General features: G+C 39.1%; 1 protein-coding gene across 3 annotated transcripts in view; it reads left to right on the plus strand.

Annotated features, from left to right (window-relative positions):
- Positions 1–8,217: 8,217 nt before the first annotated feature.
- The window catches only part of LOC141500443 (protein regulator of cytokinesis 1-like), a 42,655-nt gene continuing 25,178 nt past the window's right edge, over positions 8,218–25,694 (plus strand). For all 3 annotated transcript variants that reach the window (XM_074203609.1, XM_074203610.1, XM_074203608.1), the window contains exons 1-6: positions 8,218–8,329; positions 21,422–21,542; positions 22,731–22,853; positions 23,017–23,250; positions 23,795–23,965; positions 24,956–25,105. In XM_074203609.1, coding sequence (XP_074059710.1) covers positions 8,325–8,329; positions 21,422–21,542; positions 22,731–22,853; positions 23,017–23,250; positions 23,795–23,965; positions 24,956–25,105 — 804 coding nt within the window. In that variant the 5' untranslated portion in view covers positions 8,218–8,324. The remainder of the gene's footprint in view (positions 8,330–21,421; positions 21,543–22,730; positions 22,854–23,016; positions 23,251–23,794; positions 23,966–24,955; positions 25,106–25,694) is intronic.

Below are 25,694 nucleotides of genomic sequence, written 5' to 3' on the forward strand. Positions count from 1 at the left end.
GGTGCTAGGGAACTGCCTTGATTACTGTTTTGAATACTGAAGAATCATGCTTATGTACTTTATCACTCTGGCTCTGCCCAAAGCACTCTTACTGGAGCTTTCTAAAGTTTGCACAACTAAAGCACATGCTGCTATGTTCCAATCACATTAAATGGTTCTCCAAAAGTCAGTGTGTGAATTTGTTCTGTATGTATCTAGTCCAACAATATATTCTCCAGCTCTTCTAGAACTCAGTATTCATACTAATGTATCATATATATGCATAGGATTCTATATATATAGCCAGGAAGAATCTCTAGTTCAGCTCCCTCTCGCAGGTAAATCCCACTTCCAAGGGATTTGCCTGCTACTTACAATGACTTAATCGCTACCTCATCTTATAAAGGTGAAGCTGTGATTTGAATCCCAGTCTCTCTCCCATTGTATACCATGCTGCTTTCTGATGAAAGATAATAAATTATTACATTACAAAAGTTGACTATATAAAACAAAGTTTTTTTCTAGGAATGATATAAATTGGGATACCTTTATATTTTACAAATCAGAATTGAAATTAGAAAAAAGTAGAGCCTTTTACAAGAAACTATCAGTATTTGCAATGTGGGAGAAAATGAATGCTCTCCTTCAGGCCCTGAAATAGTCATCCCCTTTGTCATGTAGGATCTCCTTTTAAAGATGAAAAAATTAAGACCAAGAGAATTGTGAGATAGAATGCTCAGCTGACAAACAGGAGGACCAAGGTGCAGTGCCACACTTTCCATTTTGTAGTTCAATGAACAAGAACTTTAATATCTTTGGGACCCTTGTGGCTTTCTTGGTATCTAAAGAAAACCACTACCAAAAAAGGTGATCACCATGCTTGCTTTTTTTTCCTAAACTTGACAAAAATGCCTCACTTAAATCATTAAAAAATGATTTTTTAGGTTGGGGGAATTAAAAATAGTAGGAAGTATCAAGGTTTTTGTTTTTCTGAAGAGTGCTCTTCCTTTTTCTCCCAGAGAGTCTTCACCATGAGTTTGATAATCTGAATTTTAGGATGAAAATTAAGCCTGTATTGATACATAAGAAGTAAACAATTGACTAAAAATAAGAATGAGTTGAGTCTTTCAAGTCTTCCTTTGCCTGAGTTCACTTGGTTTTCCCCATGAATACTTTTGCAAGGTAATGGAATTAAGTGACTTGCCAAAGGTCACCCAGCTAAGTTATTTAGTGTCTGAGTAGAGATTTGAACAGCTGCCCCCCATGAATATTTTCTACCCTTTTCCCAACATTTCAGAAGGAAAGGCAAACATCTTCTTATACAATGGGACATTGTTCTTGCACAGACCCCTCTCTCATGGGAGGTGATCAGAAAGAAGGCAAGCCTCAACAGCTTCTACACAGCTGTGAAAAGTTTTGAAAACTGGTATCAGAGAGGATGCATCACCAGAGGCTTAGGTTATAAAATCCCCTGAAACTATCCAGTTATACAGAATTATTCACAGCTTTTGAATGCGAAAGTTAAAAGGTATACATATTTGTCATTAGCATTTTAAAACTGTCATATCTAGGAGGTAACTTTGGAAGACCTGAATTATTTGACCTAAAAGTTTATTTTCAAGATTTTTAATGAAACAAATTTTAGGGTTGGTGTTAGAGGTAACTTGGCTTAGGGCATCTCTAGTTCTAAGGAATCTTAAGAACCTGTTGATTGCTTGGCTTGCTAGCAATTGCCAATATCAATACAGATATAAACAAGGGCAAGGTTTTCCACCCTTTTCCCCTTAATTTGTTTTCTACACCTCCGAAGACATGGGTACACATAATTGACCCGGATTCTTCAGCTCCACTGTGGTTTTGTCCAGTTGGCTAAATCAAGTCTTCCCTTCTTCAGCATACACATAGGTGTTCCACGGGCCACAGATCACAGCTTCCACGTGGAGCAGATTGTCTGTGAAATAGTCCACATGTTGGGGCCGATCCAAACTGGCTGTATTCTTGTGACTAAGTTGTCCATATTTACCTGGAGTATAAAACAAAAGTGCTTTGCCACTCCCTCTCATTAGCCTCTGAGCCCCTGTTGCCACCTCCCCACCCCGATCCCGTAACAGGAGAGGGAGTTAGTACAAGTTACCACTGATAACCCTGAGTAAGTACCATAGGTAAGCCTAGCACCCAGTGGTTAGAGGTACTTGAAAACCCCTGGGAAAAGCCAAGATGTTCCTCTAGTTCTCTTTAAGACAGATCCACATGGAAGTGCCTCCTGGCTCTGAGGTTCCTGCCTTTTCTTGGACATTTGTCTTTGGTGCTCCTGGGGACTGACCAGTCTTGAGCAGAGAACTTGGCTACAGACCTCCTGGCTCCCCCTCCCGAGTAATGACCACTGGTCTTCAGGGCCTTCCCATTTGTTATTATGGGCATGAACTCTTCCAACACTTCTTCCCTGGCTTTCCTCAGGTGAGGTTTACTTACCCCAGCCCCAAGTGTAGAGTTCACTATCTCCTACAATCAAACACCAAAAGTGAGGTGGTCACCACACCCTCTCCTATAGAGGCATGTAACAGTCAACCAATAGTTGGTCCCCTTTTGAAGAATCGTGTACATGGACAAGATGTCCAGAGGCTATGGAGGAGGGGAATTTTCACTGGTCAACAGTGAACAGACCAAGCCTGGGCTCAGGCCTATAAGAGGGCCTCCCAGCTCAGCCTGGGGTTGATGAAGCCTGCTAGGGCCACGGTCACCGACCTCTCCCGGAGCCAGTCTTACGGGTCACCACTGAAGTGTGGCGGGATCCACAGCTGGCCTGGCTGACCTCTGAGCCACCAGGAAGATCCAGGAAAGTGGGGAAAGGCTGGATTGATATGAACTGAGCAGAGTCTCCGTCCCTATCCTTGGCTGGCAGTTTTCCTTCAAGACTGCATGGGCAGAGCCCCAGAAGCTCAGGGACAAACAGACAATCTTCAGTATAATGAGTCAGTCAATGTCAAAGGCAGGTTCAGTGTCTGCCATGGACTCATAAACAGTCTGGGTGAATTTTGTGGTGGTGCAAGGATGACTAGGGATGCCACGGTGACAGGCATTATGGGGGATCGGAATGAAAGAAACAAAGCAAAGGGGCCAATCATAAAATATAGCCTCTTACCACCCTCCACTGTCTTCTCTCTTTCTACAAGGGCTCTGGAAGGCAGTGCCAGTTGCCCAGATTCATTCCAGCCCCAGACATAGAGATCACCAGACTCTGGGGGGAAAAAATTCTGGAGGTAAAAGGAAGTCAATGGAGCTTAGGGGATCCTCCAGGGACCTCAGGAGCAGCTGAGTGAAGGCTAGACTTGAGGGGGTAGAGACCTAAGGCAAGGAGACAAGCAGAAAGCTTTTATAATAGTATAGATAAGTCTCTTGATTACACAAATTCAAATTAAAACAACTCTGAGGTATCAGCTCACATCAAGTCAAATTGGTCAATATGACAAAAAAGGAAAATGATCAATGTTGGAGAGGTTGTGTGTGGGTAAACTGGGACACTAATGCACTGATGGAGGAGCTGTGAACTGACCCAGAACTGTGCTCAAAGAGCTATAAAACTGCATACTCTGGGGGCAGCTAGGTGGCACAGTAGATAGAGCACTGGCCCTGGAGTCAGGAGGACCTGAGTTCAAATTTGACCTCAGACACTCAATGATTACCCAGCTGTGTGGCCTGGGGCAAGCCACTTAACCCCACTGCCTTGCAAAAAAGCCTAAAAAAAATGCATACTCTGACCCAGCAATAGCACTACTACTTTTGATCTCAGCTTAGAGAAATCAAAGAAAAGGGGAAATGGCTCACATGCACAAGATTCATAGCAGCTATTTTTGTGGTAAAAAAAAATTGGAAACTGAGGGTATGCCCATCAACTGAGGAATGGCTGAACAAGTGGATGTGATAGAGTCCTACTGTCCTGTAAGAAATCATGAGTCACTGAATTTCAGTAAAACTTGTACTTAGTGAACTGATGCTGAGTGAAGTGAGCAGAACCAAGAGCAACACTGTGTGATGACAGACAACTTTTCTCAGCAATACAGTGTTCAAAGACAGCTCAAAAAAACCTGTGATGCAAAAGACATTCAAAGAAAGAACTATGCAGACCAAGGAATACCATTTTCACTTTTTAAAATTTATTTTTGTTTTTTCCTCCTCATGATTTTTTCCCTTTTGTTTTTATTTGTTTTTAGGTTTTTGCAAGGCAGATGGGGTTAAGTGGCTTGCCCCAGGCCACACAGCTGGGTAATCATTGAGTGTCTGAGACCAGATTTGAACCCAGGTACTCCTGACTCCAGGGCCAATGCTTTATCCACTACGCCACCTAGCCGACCCCGAAATGTTACTTTCAAAGATGTCCTGTTTGTCTGTGATTCCTCTGGCTTCATTTCTGTACTTTTAAAAAACATGATTCAATGATTCATTTCTTCCCTCCCTCCTAACCTCCTACCTTCTTTCTTTCCTTCCTTCCTCCTTCTATCTCTTTCACTTCAATCACTACTTCCTCCTCCTCTTCCAAATTGAGAAAAATGAACAATAAAATATTTGTAACAAAAATTAATAATAAAAATATATCACCACATTTTGCCTGGAAATGTCTCATTCTGCTACTTGATTCCATTATATTTTTGTCAGGAAATAGATAGCATATTTAATTACTCTAAAATTATATTTGGTCTTTGCAATGATTAGTCAAAATTGTTCGTATTTACAATGTTATTGAGTACATACATAACTAGTAAAAGTTGGAGTATTTTGCATGAAATTGTCCTAATTGAGAGAATGCTAATGCTGGGAAGTAGACTTGTATGAGATGCGAGGTAAAATTTGTATTGGAGAGGAGAGAGAGAGAGAGAGAGAGAGAGAGAGAGAGAGAGAGAGAGAGAGAGAGAGAGAGAGAGAGAAGAGAGAGAGAGAGAGAGAGAGAGCTGTATGTATATTGGGGGAATATGGCTTTTCAACAAATGTTCCTGATTTTCATCCCCCTCCCCTGAAGAACTGGGAAATTTCCTTTGGGTGAGATTTAGTCTTTTTCTTGGTTTGAGATAACTCATTACCAACAAGAGAGTTCATTCACTATTCTGTATTTTTTGATATATTCTATTTTATAACATCTCCAATTTATGTTTGCTGTTTGATTTGATAGTTTTATTTGATATTTGCGATTTGTGTAACCAGCAGTCCTTTTGTTTGCTTATATTTATTCTTATGAGGGTTTTTTCCTTTCAGTTTTTAATTGAGGGAAACATTAATCATCTCCCAATTGTATAGAAAGATAATTTTCAATTCATTTAAAAATATTTTATTTATTTATAGTTTTCTTCCCTCCCCTTAGGATAGCAAGCAATCTAATATAGGTTATACATGTACAATGGTGGTACACATATTTCCATATTAGTCACGATATGAAAGAAGAATCAGAAAAGTGGAAAACCACAGAAGGAAAAAAGTGAATATAATATGCTTTGATCTACATTTATATTTCATAATTCCTTCTCTGCATGTGGATGTGAATGATATCTTCTGTTGAGTCTTTTGGAATTATCTGGAATTGTGCTGAGAAGAGCTACATCTATAATAGTTTATCATCACACAATGTTGTTGTTACTGTGTACAGTGTTTACTTGGTTCTGCTCACTTCACTCAGCTTCAGTTCATGTAAGTCCAGGTTTTTCCTGAAATTTGCTTGCTCATCATTTCTCACAGAGCCATAATGTTCCATTATACAACTTGTTCAGCCATTCCCCAGTTGATGGGCATCCTGAGGGAAGACTTTAGAAAGGGAGATTTTAGACATAGAGATGCAAGAAAAGGGGGGGGGGAGATTGATACTCTTCAAAAAAACACAGAAAGGAAAAGAATGTAAGATTGTTCAGAAGGAAGCAAAGACATGGAGATTAATACTTTTTATATACAACCCCCATTTTTTGTGCTTCTGTATATTTGGAATTGCACCTTTTTGAAAATTTAAGTTCCTAATAAAAAGTGAAGAAAAAACTGATATTGTCATATTTAAATGCAGATAGAATATAATAGCAAAATGCTATTTTGAGCAAAAAATCATTATCTAGATGCTTGTAGAGAAATTTTAATAGGTTAATATTTCCTCCTTTTTTCATGGTTTTAGAATAGTGCTGCAATGTTAATGAAGTTTATTAAACATTTCAAAAGATTATTTCAAGCAGAAACTAAAATAATGATAATTCTGAAATGCTGGCTAATTAGGTTCTGGTGGTACCACTATTTACTGGTCAGTCTGTTTCAGATTTCAGGAGGGCCATACTCAAAATCATAGTGATGATGAACTTGACCCAGAGGACAGGAGAGGAAGAAGCATTTTATTATGATATCTTTCTTAGCATTACAAGCAGGCAAAATAAAGCAGAACAAGTCAGAAATAACAATAACCTGCCAGTGGAAATGATTTAGTGCCATTAGTGCTGACCACAAAAATGGTTGTCCTACAAGAAAATATGAAAGGTTACAAAATCATGAATGCTTTCATTAAACATCAGTACCATATCATAAAAATAGAACTGATCTTAACAGTTTTAGGTAAAGGATTCCTACTGCTTTCTTCATTAGTATTTTTAGATTTGTCACATGTCAGCTGACCAATACAGGGAAATACTAAGAAATAACTTCATCCTTGAATCTAGATTAGATGAAATCAAGGATTTACTAAAACTGAAGAGGAAGAAGTACATGGGGTCACTGAAAACTTTCATTTAATACATTCCAGAAATTTTATTTAAAAATGAAATGCTTAGGGGTGGTTAGGTGGGGCAGTGGATAAAGCACCGACCCTGGAGTCAGGAGGACCTGAATTCAAATCCAGCCTCAGACACTTAATAATTACCTAGCTGTGTGGCCTTGGGCAAGCCACTTAACCCCATTGCCTTGCAAAAACCTAAAAATGAAATGTTTGACAGAAACAATCCAGATAACTCAAATGGTTTTGAAAGGAGACTGGATCATTAGGACACTCCTCTGGAGATCTTTTAGAATCATAGATTTAGAGTTGAAAGAGGGGTAAGTCCAATTTTTTGTTTTTGTTTTTGTGGGGTGATGGGGTTGACTTATCCAAGGCTAGTATCTGAGACTGCATTTGAACTCAGGTCCTCCTGACTCCATTCACTATTCACTGTACCAACTGGTTGCCTCAAACCCCAAATTTTACAGATGAAGAAACTGAGTTAAGGAAAGAAATATTTATTGGCCCAAGGTTACGCATTTAGTAAAGTGTAGCTCCTCTCTCAATATTGACATCAATTCCACAAATTCAGCAACTATTTATTTAAATGCCTACTGCATACAGAGGGACCGTGTTAGGGAGTAAAATACACAGTTTAGAAAAGACAGTAGGAACAATGAAGTACAGGTTAAAAAAGTGTCACATATAAGGATAATACATAATAATATATAAATGCTTTAGAGGTGTAAAACAATTGAAATCTGAGGGTGGAAATATTTGATAATCAGCCACTGGGATGCCGTTAAAGGTCCTTTAAAAAGCATATGGGGTGGGTACGAATTTCACAATGGGAGAGAAGACCCCTGAACAAAGCCATGGACTTGTGGGAGCTCTGGGTGTATTTAGGGAACGAATAAGTCCATTTTGCTTGAGTGCAGAGAGAGCACCGTGAAGAGGTATGGGATTTTGTGGGAAAGGTATCGTGGAAGGCAGGAGGAAGGTTTAGAACTGTACTTGGTGGACGACAGCGAAGCTCTCAGAACTCTAGAATGGCAGGGCCGTCAGGGTGCCAAAGAAGCCGCCCTAGCAGGGCTATAGAGGCCCCACACGCGGAGGAGCGGGGCGCCCGGGGCCTTTGTTAAAGAGCTAGTTGCAGGACCCTTTTCTGAGGGGTTAAAAAGTCCGCACGTTTTGTAGAGGGGAAGGAGTTCAATCTCTTGCACCTTGGGTGAAGAAGTTGGGTTCCTAACTCCCAGGTCCCTATGGTTCCTGGGGCGCCTCCCTCTCCTCCCCCGCCCTGCCAAAGTCCTCTTTCTCCAATCCCCGGGCCGAAGGCCCTGTGATCCCTCCCAGCCTGGGTCTGGGCCCCTTTCCCCAGGCTCAGCTGGGGCCGGGGCTGGGCTTCCCGGCCAAGGGGAGGGGCGTCGTCGCCCTCCGACCAATGGCAGCGCGGCTCCTCCCAGGCGTCCTGATTGAAATTTGCGCCCTAGGACTGTGCGGGGAAATTGAGCCAGTGTGAGGACTGGGCGGGCCAGGCTGGGCTCGCTGCGCCGGGCCGGGACCGACCCGCCTGCACCCCGGGCTCCACCGGGACCAGCCCAGCGTGCCGAGGGAGCGGCCCCGAACGGCAGCCATGAGGTGCGGGGCCGCGGAGGGCGCAGGGCTCGGGGGGCGGCTTGCTCAGCAGCTGGGCTGGGTCACTTGCCCCGGCCCTGGGAGGTTGCACCCGCATCTTTCCTTCTTCCTCCCCTCTAGCTATTGGTCTTAATTTTAAGCAAACATTCAGAGACTTTGGCGGTTGCCTAGGGATAACACTAGCGACAGCGTGGGAAAGTGTTTGACTTGGAGTCTGTATCACCTGGTTGAGTCCGGAGTTGGGCCATCCGAAGGTGACTGAACTTTTCTGAGGCTCGGTTTCCTTACCTAGGAAATGGAACTAATAGTTACAATTAAGTAACTGAGTTGCGAGGCTCAAGTGAGACAAACAATGCTGTGAACCCGCTTGTTGGAGCCCTTTGGTAATTACCCCCGGGGCCCCTCGGAGTTGAGGTTGGAGCTGGAGCTTTGGGTTTAGGAAGAAGGCGTGAAGAAACATCAAGTGCTTAAGAGAAACGGGGGCAGATCCTAAGCGATGCCAAAGCCAATGAGCAAGCTGCGACCCCGGCCCTCTAGAAGCTTCCATCTTACTAGGGAGGGAGGTGAGGAGGACCGGGGCCGAGGGCTAGAGCCTCTTTTTATGGACAGCCTTTTCCAGGGATGGTAGCTAGGGTGGATTACTGCTTCTGGAGCCAGAGGTGCTGGTGGAGGATTGATTTGATCATTTTTTTTATTTAGGTTTTTGCAAGGCAAATGGGGTTAAGTGGCTTGCGCAAGGCCACACAGCTAGGTAATTAGTAAGTGTCTGAGGCCGGATTTGAACCCAGGTACTCCTGACTCCAGGGCCGGTGCTTTATCCGGTGCTTTATCCACTGCGACACCCAGCCGCCCCTGTTCTGGGCATTTTTTGGTTTGTTTTAATCTCTCTAGATCAGATTAGAAATGGTTAAGATTGACCAATCAGAAGCAGAATCCCCACGGCTGGAGATGGAGGCTGAAGTGCAAGAAAAGAGTGGGGGTGGGAGTAACTTCATGAGCAACTAATACTCAACAAACATCTCTTAAGAGTCAACTTTTTTTTTTAGGTTTTTTTTTTTTTTTTTTTTTTTTTTTGGCAAGGCAAACAGGGTTAAGTGGCTTGCCTAAGGCCACACAGCTAGGTAATTATTAAGTGTCCGAGACCGAATTTGAAACCAGGTGCTCCTGAAAGAGTCAACTTTTGAGAATAAAAGAAACAAATGGAATATTTTCTGCCCACAAAGAACTATGCACTACCGGACCTCAGCAATATTTAGAAACTGTGGTGGTGTGGAAAACAGTTTAGACTTGGAGTTGAGAGAGAGACCTGGATTCAAATCCGGTGGTTAATGCTGCACCTGCAGGTGCTTAATAAATGTTTATTGCTTGAAGTCCTACCCAAATCCTGACTGTGGGGAAGTAGTCAACTGACCAGAGCCTCATAGGATCATAAATTTAATATCTAAAAGGAATCCTAGAGATCTGTCTTCTGTCAAATGGGTTAACCCCCAAGTCCTGTATTAACTCCTTTACAGGGTTGTGAGGTCAAGTGAGAGAGAGTATATGTAGAACAAAAACTAAAAAACCGTTAGCTTTTATCTTTATCTTTGGTGTCCCGGTTGTTAAAGCCACAGATCTTGAGCGTGAGAAAGTGGGGCAGGGAGCTCAAGGATATTTTTCATTTCCAGTATTTCTATTGGTCAAGAGCAAGGCAAACATCGGTGGACATAGAAAGCAGGTGCCATGAAAATCTTAGAAATGGTCTGGCTGGTTTGCATTACCAGCCCATTTGTTGACCTCAGACTGTTCATAAAGTTGGAGAAAAGTGACTGAAGTAAGGAAAATTCACTAGTATTATTTGTCATGAGGAACCTGCAATTCAAATGACTACTTTGAACTTTAGTCCCCTAGAGAGTTTTGTTTGTTTGGTTTTGGTTTTTGCTAGGCTATGGGGCTAAGTGACTTGCCCAGAGTTCTATAGCTAGATACTTTTTAAATAAATGTCTGAGGTCACATCTGAACTCAGATCCTCCCAACTCCATCCACTGGGTCACCTAGCTGCCCCATTTTGTTTATTTTTTTAAAAATGCATGTTTTTAAAGATGTGACCCCTCTACCTGATAGACTGGGACATCTTAAAATGCAATGAAAATGAGAAGAGAAACAACAAACATACTTGTTTGTATGTTTTTTTTAAAAGAAGGCAATATTAAATACCATATCCTTAAGTTATAGTTCCCAAAGACTTCTTTATCTAGAAATGAGGTCATAAAGAGTCCCCTAAATATTTAAGATATAACTTTGGTCTAGAGCAGATGGACATTCTTTAAAACAAGATTTGGTAACTATTCCAGTATAATTAATTTCCTTTGTAATTGTGTGTATTTTGTTTTGTACAGTTAAAAGCATTATTCAGAGAAGGGGTCCATAGATTTGACCACCTTGCCAAAGCAGACCATGACATAAAAATGATTAGGAACCCTTGGTGTAGAAAGTAGCCCCTCCCCAAAACTGAGCAACCAAGGCATGTCAAAACCCATGCTATTTATTAAGCTCCTTTTACTGATAGGTTAACCCCTCATTTCAACACTTAGAATGACTTTCTTTTATTTTAACACAATTCGAACAAGCCATCTTTTTAAGTCAGTAAATAGATTTCTTGGTTTAGATGATGAAGCTGCAAATTTGATAAGGGTAGATGGAGTTTGGTTGCTCAGTACTGCTAATAGCTATTATTCTAACATCCAGTGGAGAGATAGAAAGGAAGCAGGCAGTTCCTGAAGTTTTACTCTCAGAGGACTTTGAGTGTATTGACCAATAGCCTTAGATCTGGATTCTTCACTTTTGTGTGTCAAAGATCCCTCTGACAGTCTGGTGAAGCCTATGAATCTCTTCTCAGAATCATGTTTTTTTAAATGAAGTAAATTATAAATTTCAGTTAGTGGAAATAAAGATATATATATCTCCCTCCCCCCACACACCCACATGTATATTTTTCCATTGAATTTCACAGATCCTTAATCGTAATCTGTGGATCCTTAGAACTCCTCCTTTGTCCTACTAAAGCAAGAATTTGTTTCCCTTAACTTTGCTTATTTATGTGTTACAAGATTTTTTTTGTCTCGTTTTATTTTAAATGGAAAGTGGGGGGGGAATGAAAATAAATGAAAATATTTTTGTTCATTGAAAAGACTAAAATTAAAAATTATTTAAAATTTTTAATAAAATTAAAATTAAAAACCTGCCCTAGATGTTTTAATTTAGGTTAAACACTGAAGATAACTCTACTTTATTATCTTCTCTTTCGTTTGCTTTGTTAGGGTGATGCTTTTCACAGCTAGGTAAAGTTAACCAAGATTCTTGGAAGAAGTAGTTAGCAACTCAGTCTTAGGTAGTTTTATGGTTCTGACTTGATGTTGAAGAGAACTAGAAATGTGACTTTTATATATTTTCCTCCAAAGTTGAATATTAGAACTGACTTGTTAAGTATTTCCCTCCTGGAATAAATATTTATTGAATTGAGTTGAATCCTGGAGGAAGGCTTGGTTCTATTAAGAATAGCAAAAAGAAGCTTTATTTCTCCAATCCTGCTCCTGGTATGTCAGTGTGTGTCTCCCCCTACCCTTCCTCATGAAGGTTTTAAATTCTAGTAATTTCAATCACCATGGTTGCTTAATTTTCTTACCACTTGTTTCCTGCTACTGGTATTAGATAGTTCTTGGCTCAACTTCTATAAGTAGTCTGAACTTTCTTAGGGGAGTGGCTACTGAATAGTCAAACAAAATGGTTGGGAAATGAGGTCATTCAAATTCTGGATGGGAATACTAGAGCTCTTGCTGAAAGTTTGGTGACAGAAGAGGAATACAAAAGCAAGGCTTTTTTGTACAGACTTAACTGTAAGAATAAGTTCAAGAATACTAAAAGCTTAGAAAGTCGAGGCTGCTGATAAACCTAAGGCTTAAAAAAAAGATTTTCAAAGTATTTGGGGGGAAAAGGACAATCAAATAAGGGAAAAGCCTATTGTTTTGGGATTTTTTTTTTAGTTTTTACGAGGCAGTGGGGTTAAGTGACTTGCCCAAGGTCACATAGCTAGGCAATTACGTGTTTGAGACCATATTTGAACTCAGGTCTTCCTGACTCCAGGGCTGGTGCTCTTCCACTGTGGACCTAGCTGTCCCTAGCCTTTTGTTTTAGGAGGAAAGTAGTAATGAAAACTGGTGCCAGAACTTTTCGATGCTTTTCTTGTTTCTGTTTTCTCTGATGAGAATGATTTTTGAATTGGAAAGGACAGAGTGAAGATTACTATTAGGGATTTAATACTCAAAGTAGTCGTAAAGTGTCCTCCGTGAGTTCAGAGTTATCTAGCACAGATGAATTATCTAGTGGAGTGTTGAAATATCTTGGACATGCTCTTGCTGAGGTTCTCAGTGATTTTTTGAAAGACCACAGAGAATTGGAGAGAATAGAATTGGGAGGGTCAATTGTTGTCCTGATTTTCCCAAAAGGGGAAGAGAATGGAGTCTTCTGTAGGTCATTGAGCTTGACTTTGTTTCTCTCAAAATTCCAGAACTTACTAAAGGGATTGTTATTGATTATCCAGAAAAGGAAGCAGAGATCCCAAAGAACCAGTTTGCTTTGATGAAGAATGTTATTTTTGAGTGGTGTCTGACTTTTCATGGTTCCCATTTGAGGTTTTCTTGGTAAAAATCATGAAGTAGTTTGCTAGTTCTTTTTTTATAGATGAGGAAAATGAAGCAAACAAGGTTAAATGACTTGCCCAGGGTATTACACAGCTAGTTCTTTGATTTGAATTCACAAAGGTGAAAGGGCTTGTCTTCCAGGCTCAATACTATCTGTCTAGCTAACCTTTTTTTTTTTTTTTTTTTTTGGCAAGGCAATGATGTTAAATGATTTGCCCAAGGTCACACAGCTAGGTAATTGTTTTAAGTGTCCGAGGATGGATTTGAACTCAGGTCCTCCTGACTTCAGGGCCTGTCTTCTATTCACTGCACCACCTAGCTATTCCTAACTTACCTTTTTTTTTTAAGAAAGATTTTATTTATTTTGAGTTTTATAATTTTTCCTCCATTCTTGCTTCCCTCCCCCCATCCCCCACAGAAGGCAGTCTGTTTTGATCTCAGTTGAATGTGATGACAGAGAAATAGTCCTTTGTCTTTGTTCAAAGTCCATAATTCTTTCTCTGGATACAGATGGTATTCTCCATTACAGATAGCCCAAAATTTTCCCTGGTTGTTGCACTGAAGGCATGAGCGAGTCCATCAAGATTGATCATCACCCCTATGTTGCTGGTTAGGGTGTACAGTGTTTTTTCTGGTTCTGCTCATCTCATTCAACATCAGTTCATGCAAGATCTTTCCAGGCTTTCTTGAATTCCCATCCCTTCTGGTTTCTAAGAGAACAATAGTGTTCCATGACATACATATACCACAGTTTGTGAAGCCATTCTCCAATGGAAGGATATTCACTTAATTTCCAATTTTTTGCCACCACAAACAGGGCTGCTATAAATATTTTTGTACAAGTGATGTTTTTACCCTTTTTCATCATCTCTTTAGAGTATAGGCCCAGTAGTGGTATTGCTGGGTCAAAGGGTATGCATTTTTGTTGTCCTGACAAATTCTCCTACCAAATACCAAGACAATGTCCCAAATAGGTGAGTAATATAAACAAATTAGAGGAGCAGAACAGATCATGTCAGATAAATATTTAATTTTTTTGACAAGGTTACTGTTTAAAAGGAAATAATTCTGGCCTGATCTATTCATTCTGCTTAATGAGGCAAAACTCAGGAAAAAGACAATTAAAGGAAATTTATTTAAAAACAAGTCAAACAAATACAAAGGAAAATTTTAATTCACATCAAGATAAAGAATTGATGGATTCTGAATTCAGATCAAAGTATATTTTTTTTAAACTTTACTCTTTTTCATGTTCTTTTCTTTTGATCTTGTGTGGGATAAAAATCCCCTAAGAATATCTACAGACTGATTCTGAGCAAAATGAAGGTTTTAATTGTTTTTCTGGAGAAAAAGGACAGACTCACAATCTCACAAAGTGGTGAAAGTTTATGCACCTCCCCCAAAAGTCCCCTCCCTTTCAACTCATTGGCTAAGTTTTTCAGGGTTACATTTTATTCGTGAAAATCTATCCCAGCAACAAAGAAAAGAATAAAAGGTTTTTATAAAATATTACCTCATGATCCAGATGGTGAGAATACCCCCCCAAAAAAGATTTCAATGACCTTCATACCTATACTATCTAAAGTAAAGTAATGTCTAAGTCTAGTAAAAATAGTCATCGTAAAGCAGGTGGCTCATGAGCTTCTCTTTTGCAGCAAGGTCTTTCTAGGAATAGTCTAATAATAATAATAATAATAATAATAATAATTTGTTTTTTTAATATTGCTCAACCCTGAGAGGATTTCATTGGGAATATTAACTCTGTGAGAGTTTTACTAGGAATATTCCACTCAGTCTCTTCTTTTACAACTGTGACTAATATGGAAATGTTTCACATGATAGCACATGTATAACCTATATCAAATTGCCTACCATTTTAGAAAGAGGAGAGGGGATGGATGGAGGGAGAAATATTTAGGACTCAAAATCTTGTAAAAATGAATCCTAAAATTGTTTTGACATATAATTGGGAAAAATACTATTAAAAATGTCAAAGTAGCAACATGTTTAAGGGCTAATCTCTAGTGATCAGTAAAGGATTCAAAATGAAGCAAGCTTTTATTGATAATTTTCATACTGAGATAGACAATGCGAATGGGTCCATGGCAACAAAAGGGGGTGGGCCATGGTGTCTCAGCTCTTCTTCAATTGCTGGTACTTGATAGCTAACAAATAGGGGATGTCGAGGTATATATGGTGGATAGTAGGTAATAATGAAAGTTGCACACTGGGCAGCATTCCTTCTATACAGATTGACAAGCATAACTGGGAACAGTGGTTTCACTGAGTCAGCATAACTTTTAGTACTACCAGATTAGTAGACTTGAGAAATATTATCAATATAGCTTATATAGATTTTAGTGAAATATGAGAGCTAATTCTAATGTTCTTTTTGTGGAAAAGACAGATAAAGAATATACCAGTTAGGTGCTGATTGAATAAACTTAAATATATATTCATAGTTTGATGTCTTCTTAGAAGGGGTGTCATTGCAAGAACCAGTGCTTGGCATTTGCTATTTAACATTTTTACTAGTAATTTTAAATAAAGGCATAAAAAGGATGCTTATGAAATTTCTAGGTAATAAAATTGCTAATAGCTGCACAAAAGGTTTAGTATTACAAACTATCTTTACAAATCAGAATATTATGCCAAATATCATTAGATAAAATTTTAAATGGATAAATTTGGGTTCTAAACACCAATCTTACAAGTACAAAATGAGATCAATGTGACTGGAAAACAGATTGTTGGGAAAAGATCTGTGAGTTTAAATGATCTGTAAACTCAACATATGACATGACAACCCAAACAAACAAAAGTACAAAAACCACTAATGCAGTCTGAGGCTATATTAGAAGAGGGAAAAGGATCCAGGTACCCCATTTGTCCTGGGTATCCCATTTATTTATTTGACTTTTCTCTTAAACAGTTTTTTTTTAGATTTTTTTTTTCAAGGCAGTGAGATTAAGTGGCTTGCCCAAGGCCACACAGCTAGGTAATTATTAAGTGTCTGAGGTCGGATTTGAACCCAGGTACTCCTGACTCCAAGGCCAGTGCTCTGTGCCACCTAGCCACCCCCCTTAAACAGTTTTAAAAGTACATTTTATTGATCTTTTTTTTTACTTTAGAGTCATTTCTTGATCAGATTGATCCCTCTCTTATAACTACGAAAAACAATTCAGCTCAAACATCTAATATAATCTGATTTCACAGTGCATACAAGCTCTTCTCCCCCTCCCCCCCAGCTTCTCTGCTGTGAGGAGGGAAGAATGTTTCATTATCTGCTCTCTGACACCATGATGGTCTTTTCATGACCCAGAGCTCAGCTTTTCTTTGTGATCTTCTTATTTACATGGCTTTAGTTCTTGTATATGTTATTCTTTTGGTTCTGTTTATTTCACCTGGCTTAGTTGCTAGATCTCTATCATGTTCTGAGGACTCATTTGTTTCTGCTTATTTATTATGTTTTTCTAAACTCCTCTAATAGTCTCTTATGTGCTTCTGACCACATTTCTCCCTTCTCCAAACTGTCTTCCAGATAGCTGCTAAAGTGATCTTCCTAAAGTGCAGGTCTGACTATGCCACTATTTATCCAATTCAGTGTATTGATTTTAAGATCAAATATAAACTCTGTTGTGTATTTAAAAGACCATCATAAGCTGATCTCAAACTAAAGAGGCAATCTCAGGTAGCTAGGTGATAAAATGGATTACTGGAATCAGGAAGATCTGAGTTCAAATCCAGCCTTAACACTTCTAGTTTTTGACCTGGGCAAGTCACTTAAACCTCTGCTTACTTCAGTTTCCTTAATTGTAAAATGGAGGTACAAGAGTACTTATGTGAGACTCAGATATTATCTTAGCATAGTTCCTACCTGGTACATGGTATCAGACTTGATAAATGCTTTTTACTTTTTTTCTTTCTTTCAAACATGTTACAAGTTTATTTTCCTTTCCATACTTGAGGGTTTAGACCATGCTGATCCTCATGTGGGTCCCTTCCAACACTGATTCTGTGATTGCTGAGAGGAAGGAGATAAATTCTGGGGCACATAGCAAACTACAGTTTAGACATGTAGGTGTGACTACATATATCACACATATGTACATGAATTCATATTTATGTGTAGTAAGAATAATTGGCAATGAAAATTCTGAAATCTGATTGCATGTTCCTATTTGAAACTTGCTCACATAGGTAAGACTGAAGTATGACTGAAGATAGAAAGATGCTGGGAATTTGAAGAAAGAAGTTGATGAGAACTGAACACATATCAAACAAAATTTTGATTACTTTCTTTCCACTTAGTTTCTTGAGATGAATGGGTGACATTCCAGTAAGCTGATCTTGGACTGACATTTCCTTATAGAACTTCAGGAAATAAGTCAACATATTAATAAGCATTTACTAAAATGATAACTAAGTACCAGACCTTTAGGTCCTGGGGATACAAAGAAAGTCAAAAGACAGTCCCTGCTCTCAAGGAACTAATATTTTATTTTATTATTTTTAATAGATTCTTTTAAAAATTATTATTATATTTCATTTTTTAAAGATTTTATTTATTTTGAGTTTTATAATTTTTCCTCCAATCTTACTTCCCTCTTCCTCACTCCCCACAGAAGGCAATTTACCAGTCTTTACATTGTTTCCATGGTATACATTGATCCAAATTGAGTGTGATGAGAGAGAAATCATATCCTTAAGGAAGAAACAAAAAAAAGAGAGAAAAGGAAGAAACATAAAGTATAAGAGATAGCAAGTTCATACAATAAGATATCATTTTTTTTTCTAAATTAAAGGTAATAGTCCTTGGTCTTTGTTCAAACTCCATGGTTCTTTATCTGGATACAGATGGTATTCTCCATTGCAGAGAGCCCCAAATCGTCCCTGATTGTTGCACTGATGGAATGAGCAAGTCCATCAAGATTGATTTTCACCCCCATGTTGCTGTTAGGGTATTTAGAGTGTTTTTCTGGTTCTGCTCATCTCGCTCAGCATCAGTTCATGCAATCCCTCCAGGCTTCCCTGAATACCCATCCCTCCTGGTTTCTAATAGAACAATAGTGTTCCATGACATACATATACCACAGTTTGTTAAGCCATTCCCCAATTGAAGGACATTTGATTTCTAATTCTTTGCCACCACAAACAGGGCTGCTATGAATATTTTGGAACAAGTGATGTTTTTACCCTTTTTCATCATCACTTCAGGGAATAGACCCAGGAGTGGTATGTCCTTTGGGCATAAGGAACTAATATTTTAATGGGAGATACAACATGTAAACAGCTCTGTACAATGGGATATGTCCAAGATAATATCAGAGAAAAGACACCAGCATTATGGAGGAGGGGACCAGGAAAGATTTCTTGCAGAAGGTAGGATTTTAGCTGAGATTTTAAGGAAGCTCAGAGATAGACAGGGAACTAGAGAATTCTAGACATGGGATCCGCCCAGTGAAAAATGTATAGCCAGGAAATAGATTGTCTTATTTGAGAAATAACCTCTAGACCGGTGTCATTTGATGGTAGAATACAAGGAAGGGAGTCAAGTAAGGAGACTGGAGAGTAGGAAGAGGTCTGATTTCAAAGGCTTTAGAAGCCAAACCTGAAGATTACGGGGAGCCCCTGGAGTTAGTTGATTACAGGGTGCCACTATCAGATGTGGGCTTAAGGAAGATAACTTTGACAGGGAAGAGGGGGATGGACTGGAGTGGGGAGGTACTTAAGACAGGTAAATCAACTAGAGGATGATTGCAGTAGTCCAGATATGAAGTGATGACAGCCTGCACCAGGGTGATGGCAGTGTCAGAGGAGAGAAGGGGCATTGTATCTTAAGGGGAAAATATAACATTGTTATTTTCTCATGGATTTTCTGTTCACATAACATGGAACAACCAGGCTTCCAGGGAACACTTTGTGAAAAATAATGATCTAGGGGGAAGCTAGGTGGTGCAGGTAATAGAGTACTGGCCCTGGAGTCAGAAGTATCTGAGTTCAAATCCTGCCTCAGACACTTCATAATTACCTAGCTGTGTGACCTTGGGCAAGCCACTTAACCCCATTGTCTTGTTAAAAAAAAATAATGATCTTTAGAATTCATGTGTTAATCAATTATGGCCTGCCTTATGATGTCCCTTCATCATTTTAAAACTTTTAATTTTTACTTGCTTCATCATTTCTCCCAATTTATAAAAAGTTTCCTTTAGGGCAGAGGCTGGTTTATACTTCTTTTTGGAAGCCTACAGTCTTTTGAATAACAGGAAATTAATTAATATTGTTAGTTCCATGAATGGCAAAGAATCAATGGGGACCCTCTATATATCCCAGCTGTACAGGATGATCATTGCCTATATCTCTTATTTAGGAATCCAGTGGTTTGTTGTGAATTAAGTCAGTGTGAGAAAAGAACCATGGCTCAAAGTTCTTGGAGTTTTCTGATAACTATTTTCATGCATTATTCACTATCTGCCCCCTAGAGGTGGAATTGTAGATGAAGAAAAGATAACTTTGCATGATTTAAATTAGTGTTTTTCTTTTCTGCCAAGTTGGAAAATATGAATCTAGAAGTTTTTTGTTTTGGTGAGAGAAGAAAGGCATTATAAAAGGCATCATGGTGTGAATTGGGAGTCTGTAGGCATAGATATGGATATAGGTATTAGATATAGATATATAGATTATATATAGATATAGATGTTGGGAGACTTGGCAGAGGACCATTAGGCATGGTGTGCCCTTATCAGAGAAGGCACTATGGTCTATGAGCAAAGCAGAATTGGTAGTAACTCAGGGGAAATGTTAGATGTGTGTAAATTTTAGAGAATCCACCCCAAATGTTCATGTGGCCTATTTGTGCTCCACTTGTGGTAGAGCATTCCAACTTTGTATTGGTCTGATGAGTCATAGTCAGACACACTGTACACTGACTCTAATATTGTGATGCTGTTTTGGTCCTCTTTGAGAATAGACAACAACCAACCAAGATTTTTAGAAAGATATGGCTGGCTGTGTCACTAAATAATAGTGTGGCATAGGGCAAATCACTTAAGTTTTTTAGGCCATAGTTTCTTTTCTTTTATATTTTATGGTTGCTTTAAAAAGATTTACTTCTCAGTAATCTCCACCAATATAGTAGCACTTTTTCTTATAATAAAGAAATATAATAAGCAAAATAAATGCATACATTTACATCATCTGATAATGTAGACTTCGTTGCGAACCCATCACCTTTCTACGAGAAAGAGGGAGATATATTTCATCATCAGTAGACTACATCTCAGTTTCCTTATTTATAAAACTAGAGTTTTAGCTATCTTTGTGCCCCTTCCTATTCTGACATGCTATGATTTTATGAAATGAGGATTGATAAGGAAGAAAGGTTTTTCTATTTTACTTTAAAGTGACAATTTTGCAAAGATGTCCTGTATTCTACAACATGATCACTTTCTATACCTTCCATTTGGAAACCCTATGGTTTGTTGGATCTATAGCAGAGTAAAAAGGACTCTGAATCTAGGAGTCAGGAAACTAGAGTTCTAGATAGGGCATCCCCCCAAGAAGGGACATAATCTTTTATACAATATTTAATTTTTCTGTGTCTGCTTCTTCAACTATAATTATATATACATATATATTTTTATGGTTATTATAAGCATCAAATTAGATGATTTGAAAATATTTTGAAATATATAAAACTGAGTTAAAATGTACAGGTTATTTGAAAGGGCTTTTTTTTTAGTTTTTTTTTCTTTTTTTGCAAGGCAAATGGGATTAAGTGACTTGCACAAGGCCACACAGCTAGGTAGTTATCAAGTGTCTATGGCCGAATTTGAACTCGGGTACTCCTGACTCCAGGGCCAGTACTCTATCCACTGCACCATATAGCTGCCCCTTGAAAGGGCTTTTTAACGTTTTTTTGGTTTTTATGGTACAACCTCCCAAAAAACCTTTTCTTTTTCACTCTAAGTACTACATTGTAAAAATAAATGAATAAACAAACAAACAAACAAATAAATAAATAGATAACCCAAACAACCTCTTCCAGTATATACAATATTTTGGTTTCGTAGTCCCTCACATCTACCAAGAGAAAAGAAATGCGTTTTACTGTTTTCTCAGGCTGAGAATGATAACTGCAGTTATTTTGAGTTTGGCCACCTTTTAAGAGTGTGGCTTTGATTTACCTAACTGTAGTTGTGCATATTCTCTTAGTTCTGCCTACTTTATTCTATAGTGGTTCACAGAAATCTTCCTTTGCATCTCTGAATTATTCATATTCATTATGTCATATTTTTATGACAATCATATTCAATTATAACCCAATCTGTTCAATCTTTCTCCCTCAGCTCAGAGGGTACCCGCTTTCCACATGTTTTTATTTCCTTATTCATTTTTACCTACTAATTTCCTTCAGTGAAGTGCTGTCCATGGAGTCAATGGCACATCTACACAAAACCCTGAGCTTCCTTCAGGATCTCTTTGAATCAGTGGGGATTCCAGAAGACCAAAGACTGGAGAGGATGGAAGTAGTGAAAGTGAGTATAACTTTGACCATGCTGGTGATGTTCATGGTCTTCAGAGTTCATAAACGTGTTTTATTTTAGTGTTTATATTTCAGTGTAATTGGTACTTTTGCATATTTTTATGCATTTGAATTTATATATATTTGTAAATGTGTGTGTGTGTGTGTGTGTGTGTGTGTGTATTTGGTTTTTGCCAAGGCAAAAGTTAAGTGACTTGTTCAAGGTCACACAGCTAAGTAATTATTAAGTATCTGAGGCTGAATTTAAACTCAGGTCCTCCTGACCCCAGGGTCAGTGCTGTATTCACTGTGCCACCTAGCTTCCCTTGAATTTATATTTTTATAATAATTATAATGTTATGGTTTATATTTTTTATGCATTTAAAAATAATTCTGAAAAGGGATCCATGGCATAAAAGCATTAGGGAATTTCTGCTCTTTTTTTTTTTGCAAGGCAATGGGGTTGAGTGGCTTGCCCACTAGATAATTATTAAGTGTCTGAGGCTGGATTTGAACTTGGGTACTCCTGACTCCAGGGCCGGTGCTCTATCCATTGCACCACCTAGCCACCCTAGAATCTCTGCTCTTGAACGTGGTGCTAGCTGAAACAAGAATGTTCCAAAGATAAGTCAAACATGCCATTGGCACATTAGATAGTGAGAATTTCCACACAACCAGCACTTCTTAATGAGCCATGAGCCAGACACCATGTTAATGCAGTGGAGAAAGAAATATAAAAATGAAACAGCCGCTGCCTTCAAGAAGCTTATATTCTGTTGGAGAAATAATTTGTACACAGATAAAGGTAGAATAAATACAAAGTAATTCCAGGAGACTGTGGGGAAAGTATTGCCTAGTAAATAGCATCTAGCACTAGACTTTGGATTTGAGGGTTTGGGAGAATATTTGCTTATTTGAAATTAGCTGGGGGAAGGACAACGAGGTGACTCAGGGAAGAGAGCACTGGCCCTGGAGTCAGGAGAACCCGAGTTCAAATTTAGCCTCAGATACTTCCTAGTTCTATGACCCTGGGCAAGTCACTTAATCCTGATTTCTGACCCTACTCCAGAAAGAAAAAAAAATAGGTATAGGATGTCAAATCAAGATGCTTAAATCTGAGCAGCCCTCTTGCCAGCACTGGGTTTTCATATTTCCAAGAATCCGACATTGGATTGCTAATTTTTCCCTTTTCATGCCATAGAACCTTTTGGACATGATAACTGCAGAGGAAGAAGATAAGAGGACAAGGCTTCTGGAAAGCATAGCATTACATCGAAAACAACTAGACAGTCTATGCTTTGAACTAAATGTAGAACATTTTAAAGTAAGTTTTGAACTAATTGGAATAGTTTCCCAATCATCCTCAGCATCCCAGTCCCCAGATTTCTCTTTTATGTAATAATCTTCATTGTGTGTGTGTGGGGGGGGGACTGGGAGAGGGTGGTTAGCTGTGTTTGAGCAGCACTATTCGTTTTCCTCCTGTTCAGGAGGAAGAGGGCCTCACAATGCTGCAGCTGGAGAAGGACCTAGGCATCCAACTGGAAGTCAGATTAAAGCAGAAGGAGGATAGGATGCATGAGCTGAAAAGGCTTCAAGAGCAAGACCAGGCCTTCTGTGAGGTTCTCCACACGTCCCCCTACAGCATGGACAGAGGCTCTGTGCCCAGTCTGGAGGAGCTGGACCAGTTCAGAGGCTACCTGGCAACTTTGGCTGAAACAAAGGTGGTGTCAGAGACTCCTGGCACTTCAGGTGTCTTTGTTTTAATCAGCAGGAGGTCTTTCCTTGGCACAGTTCATAAGCTCTCTGTTGAACCATAGTAGCATCAGGAGTGGTGGCAGCAGTAGGAGCAGGAGTAGCAGCAGTTGTAGCCATAGGAGGAGCAGCAGTAACAGCTCAGAGCCATAGAGGCAACATCCCAGGTGAACAAACCTGTCCAGGGCTCTTCCCAGCATACCACATTGCCTTTCCTGATGGGTTGCTGTGGTTCAAAAGTTCCTCACCTTGTGACCATCCTACTAATGATAAGCTCCGCCCAGCTCAGGTTAGCTTCTTCAAAGTAGATGTGTATGTAGTTCATTGCCAGGTTTGTATTTGTGGCCTTTTTGGCTTTCAGGCTTGCACCTGCTGCCGTGGCTTTCAAGAACCAGTGTTACATCCGTGTCAGGCTGAAGTTTTAGAGTAGAAGCTCAGAACACAGAGGCACCTTTTCTAAAAGTCACTTTGACTCACTCTGAATGGGCACACATAATTTCTATGTTCTTCTAGGCATGCAGACAGGAGGAATTTATCAGTGCAAAGAAGCAGATCCTACTCCTTATGGAAGAGTTAGATTATACCTCAGACACAAGTGCTGTAAAAGACATATTATGTGAAGATGAAGATATTTCTGATCTGTCACTGGAAAAACTTGCAGCTCTGCATGACTTACTTCATCAGGTATGGAGACCCTGGCCCAAATTCCTATTTGGAAGTCTTATTGTTGCTGAGGGAGTGCTAGGATCAGAACCTTGAGATTATCCTGGGAGTTGGGATACTTGGCCAAAGTTTTAAGTGAGCCTCTGTATTCTTTCTTTCTTTTTTTTAAAGGCAGTGGGGTTAAGTGACTTGCCCAAGGCCACATAGATAGGCAATTATTAAGTGTCTGAGGTTGCATTTGAACTCAGGTTTTCCTGACTCCAGGGCTGGTGCTCTATCCACTGCACCACCTAGCTGCCCCAGAGCCTCAGTATTCTTTAGTGACTTGGCTACTGTCTTATTTCTAATAGGGAGAGAAAATGTTATTTGCAAATACAGTGTGCTAAGAAATGAGGAAAAATAGGAAAGAAGTATTGAAAAGCTCTAGTTTTGAATTCAAATTTATAAAACTGATTTTTTAATGAATGAAAGATATTTAACTAATAAAGATGACAGATAATTATGGGGAGGAGTTGGGGGTGGTGGTGTTTGAACAACACTGAATGAGTTTTTCCTCCTGTGGGGAGGAAGAGGGCATCATTGTCTTGCTTAGGTTGGGAATGGTCTATATTACTGGCAGTTCCTCCACTAGAAATATAAACTCCTTGAGGGCAGGGACTGTCTTTTGCTTCTTTTTGTGTTCCCAGGGCTTGGCACAGGGCCTGCCATATAACAGGTGCTTTATAAATGTTTATTGATTGACTCCTTTTATCAGTCTAGCTTTTGATGAGAATTTATGATCTGGAATGCAGAGATTTTATTTTGTAGTTTTTCCTTGAAGTGATGATTTCTGGATAGACTATGCTGAAAAATTGATAAATACTAGTTTAATCCAAAAATTCATTTGCTCTCCCTCTCCCTACAAGTTGGTATATTTCAGGCATCTTCTTTGGCAAGGTGAATGGTTTATTTTGAAAAGATGCTTTTCTCTTAAACTTTGCTATTTTTTTTTTTTTTTTTGGTAAATAACAGTTAGAGGTGCTGAGAGCTGAGAATGAGATTGTATGTGAAGAACTATACTCTCAAATCCAAAACTTCTGGGACAAGTTACAAGTTCCTTATGAGGAAAGAGAAGCCCTGGCTAAACTCATGACTGGGTCAATGCTCAAAAGGAGAAAAGTGGTAAGCATAGTAGGAGCTCACACAAGTGACTGGCAAGAAGCATCTTTTGGCTCTTTGAGCTTGTTTTCTCCCATGCCCTCTCACTTCTTTGATATAGGTACTCCCTTCTAACCTGGTTTTCTCCCCATACTCATAACTTTCTGGTTATTTTACATACAATTATTTATGTACATGCCATTTCCCCTGATAGAAAATAAGCTTCTTAAAGGCAGGGACTGTTTTATTTTTCTCTCTGGTAGTTTTTGGCACAAAGTAGGTGCTAGATAAAGGCTTGTATATTGATTGACTGGGCCAGCATCTAGAGTCTGTGATGATCTGATTCCTGAGCTCCAGTTTGCATAACTTTTTTTTTGGGGGGGGGAGAACTTCTGTGGTTTTACTCTTGGAATCCATAATGGAAGAGAGGTTTGAGTAGTTAGCATTTTGAAAAATGGTCCAATGTCTACTACTATGTACCCTGCCCAGCTGGTCAATAAGATGATATCCACAAAATCCATCCTATAGGACAATTCTTTCTTAGTACCCTAAACTAAGACTGGTCCATTAAAAGGTGAAAAGAGATGTAGATGTGAATATTCAGTGTATGATT

The sequence above is a fragment of the Macrotis lagotis genome, chromosome X (genome assembly GCF_037893015.1).
Source record: "Macrotis lagotis isolate mMagLag1 chromosome X, bilby.v1.9.chrom.fasta, whole genome shotgun sequence".
Classification (NCBI taxonomy): Eukaryota; Metazoa; Chordata; class Mammalia; order Peramelemorphia; family Peramelidae; genus Macrotis; species Macrotis lagotis.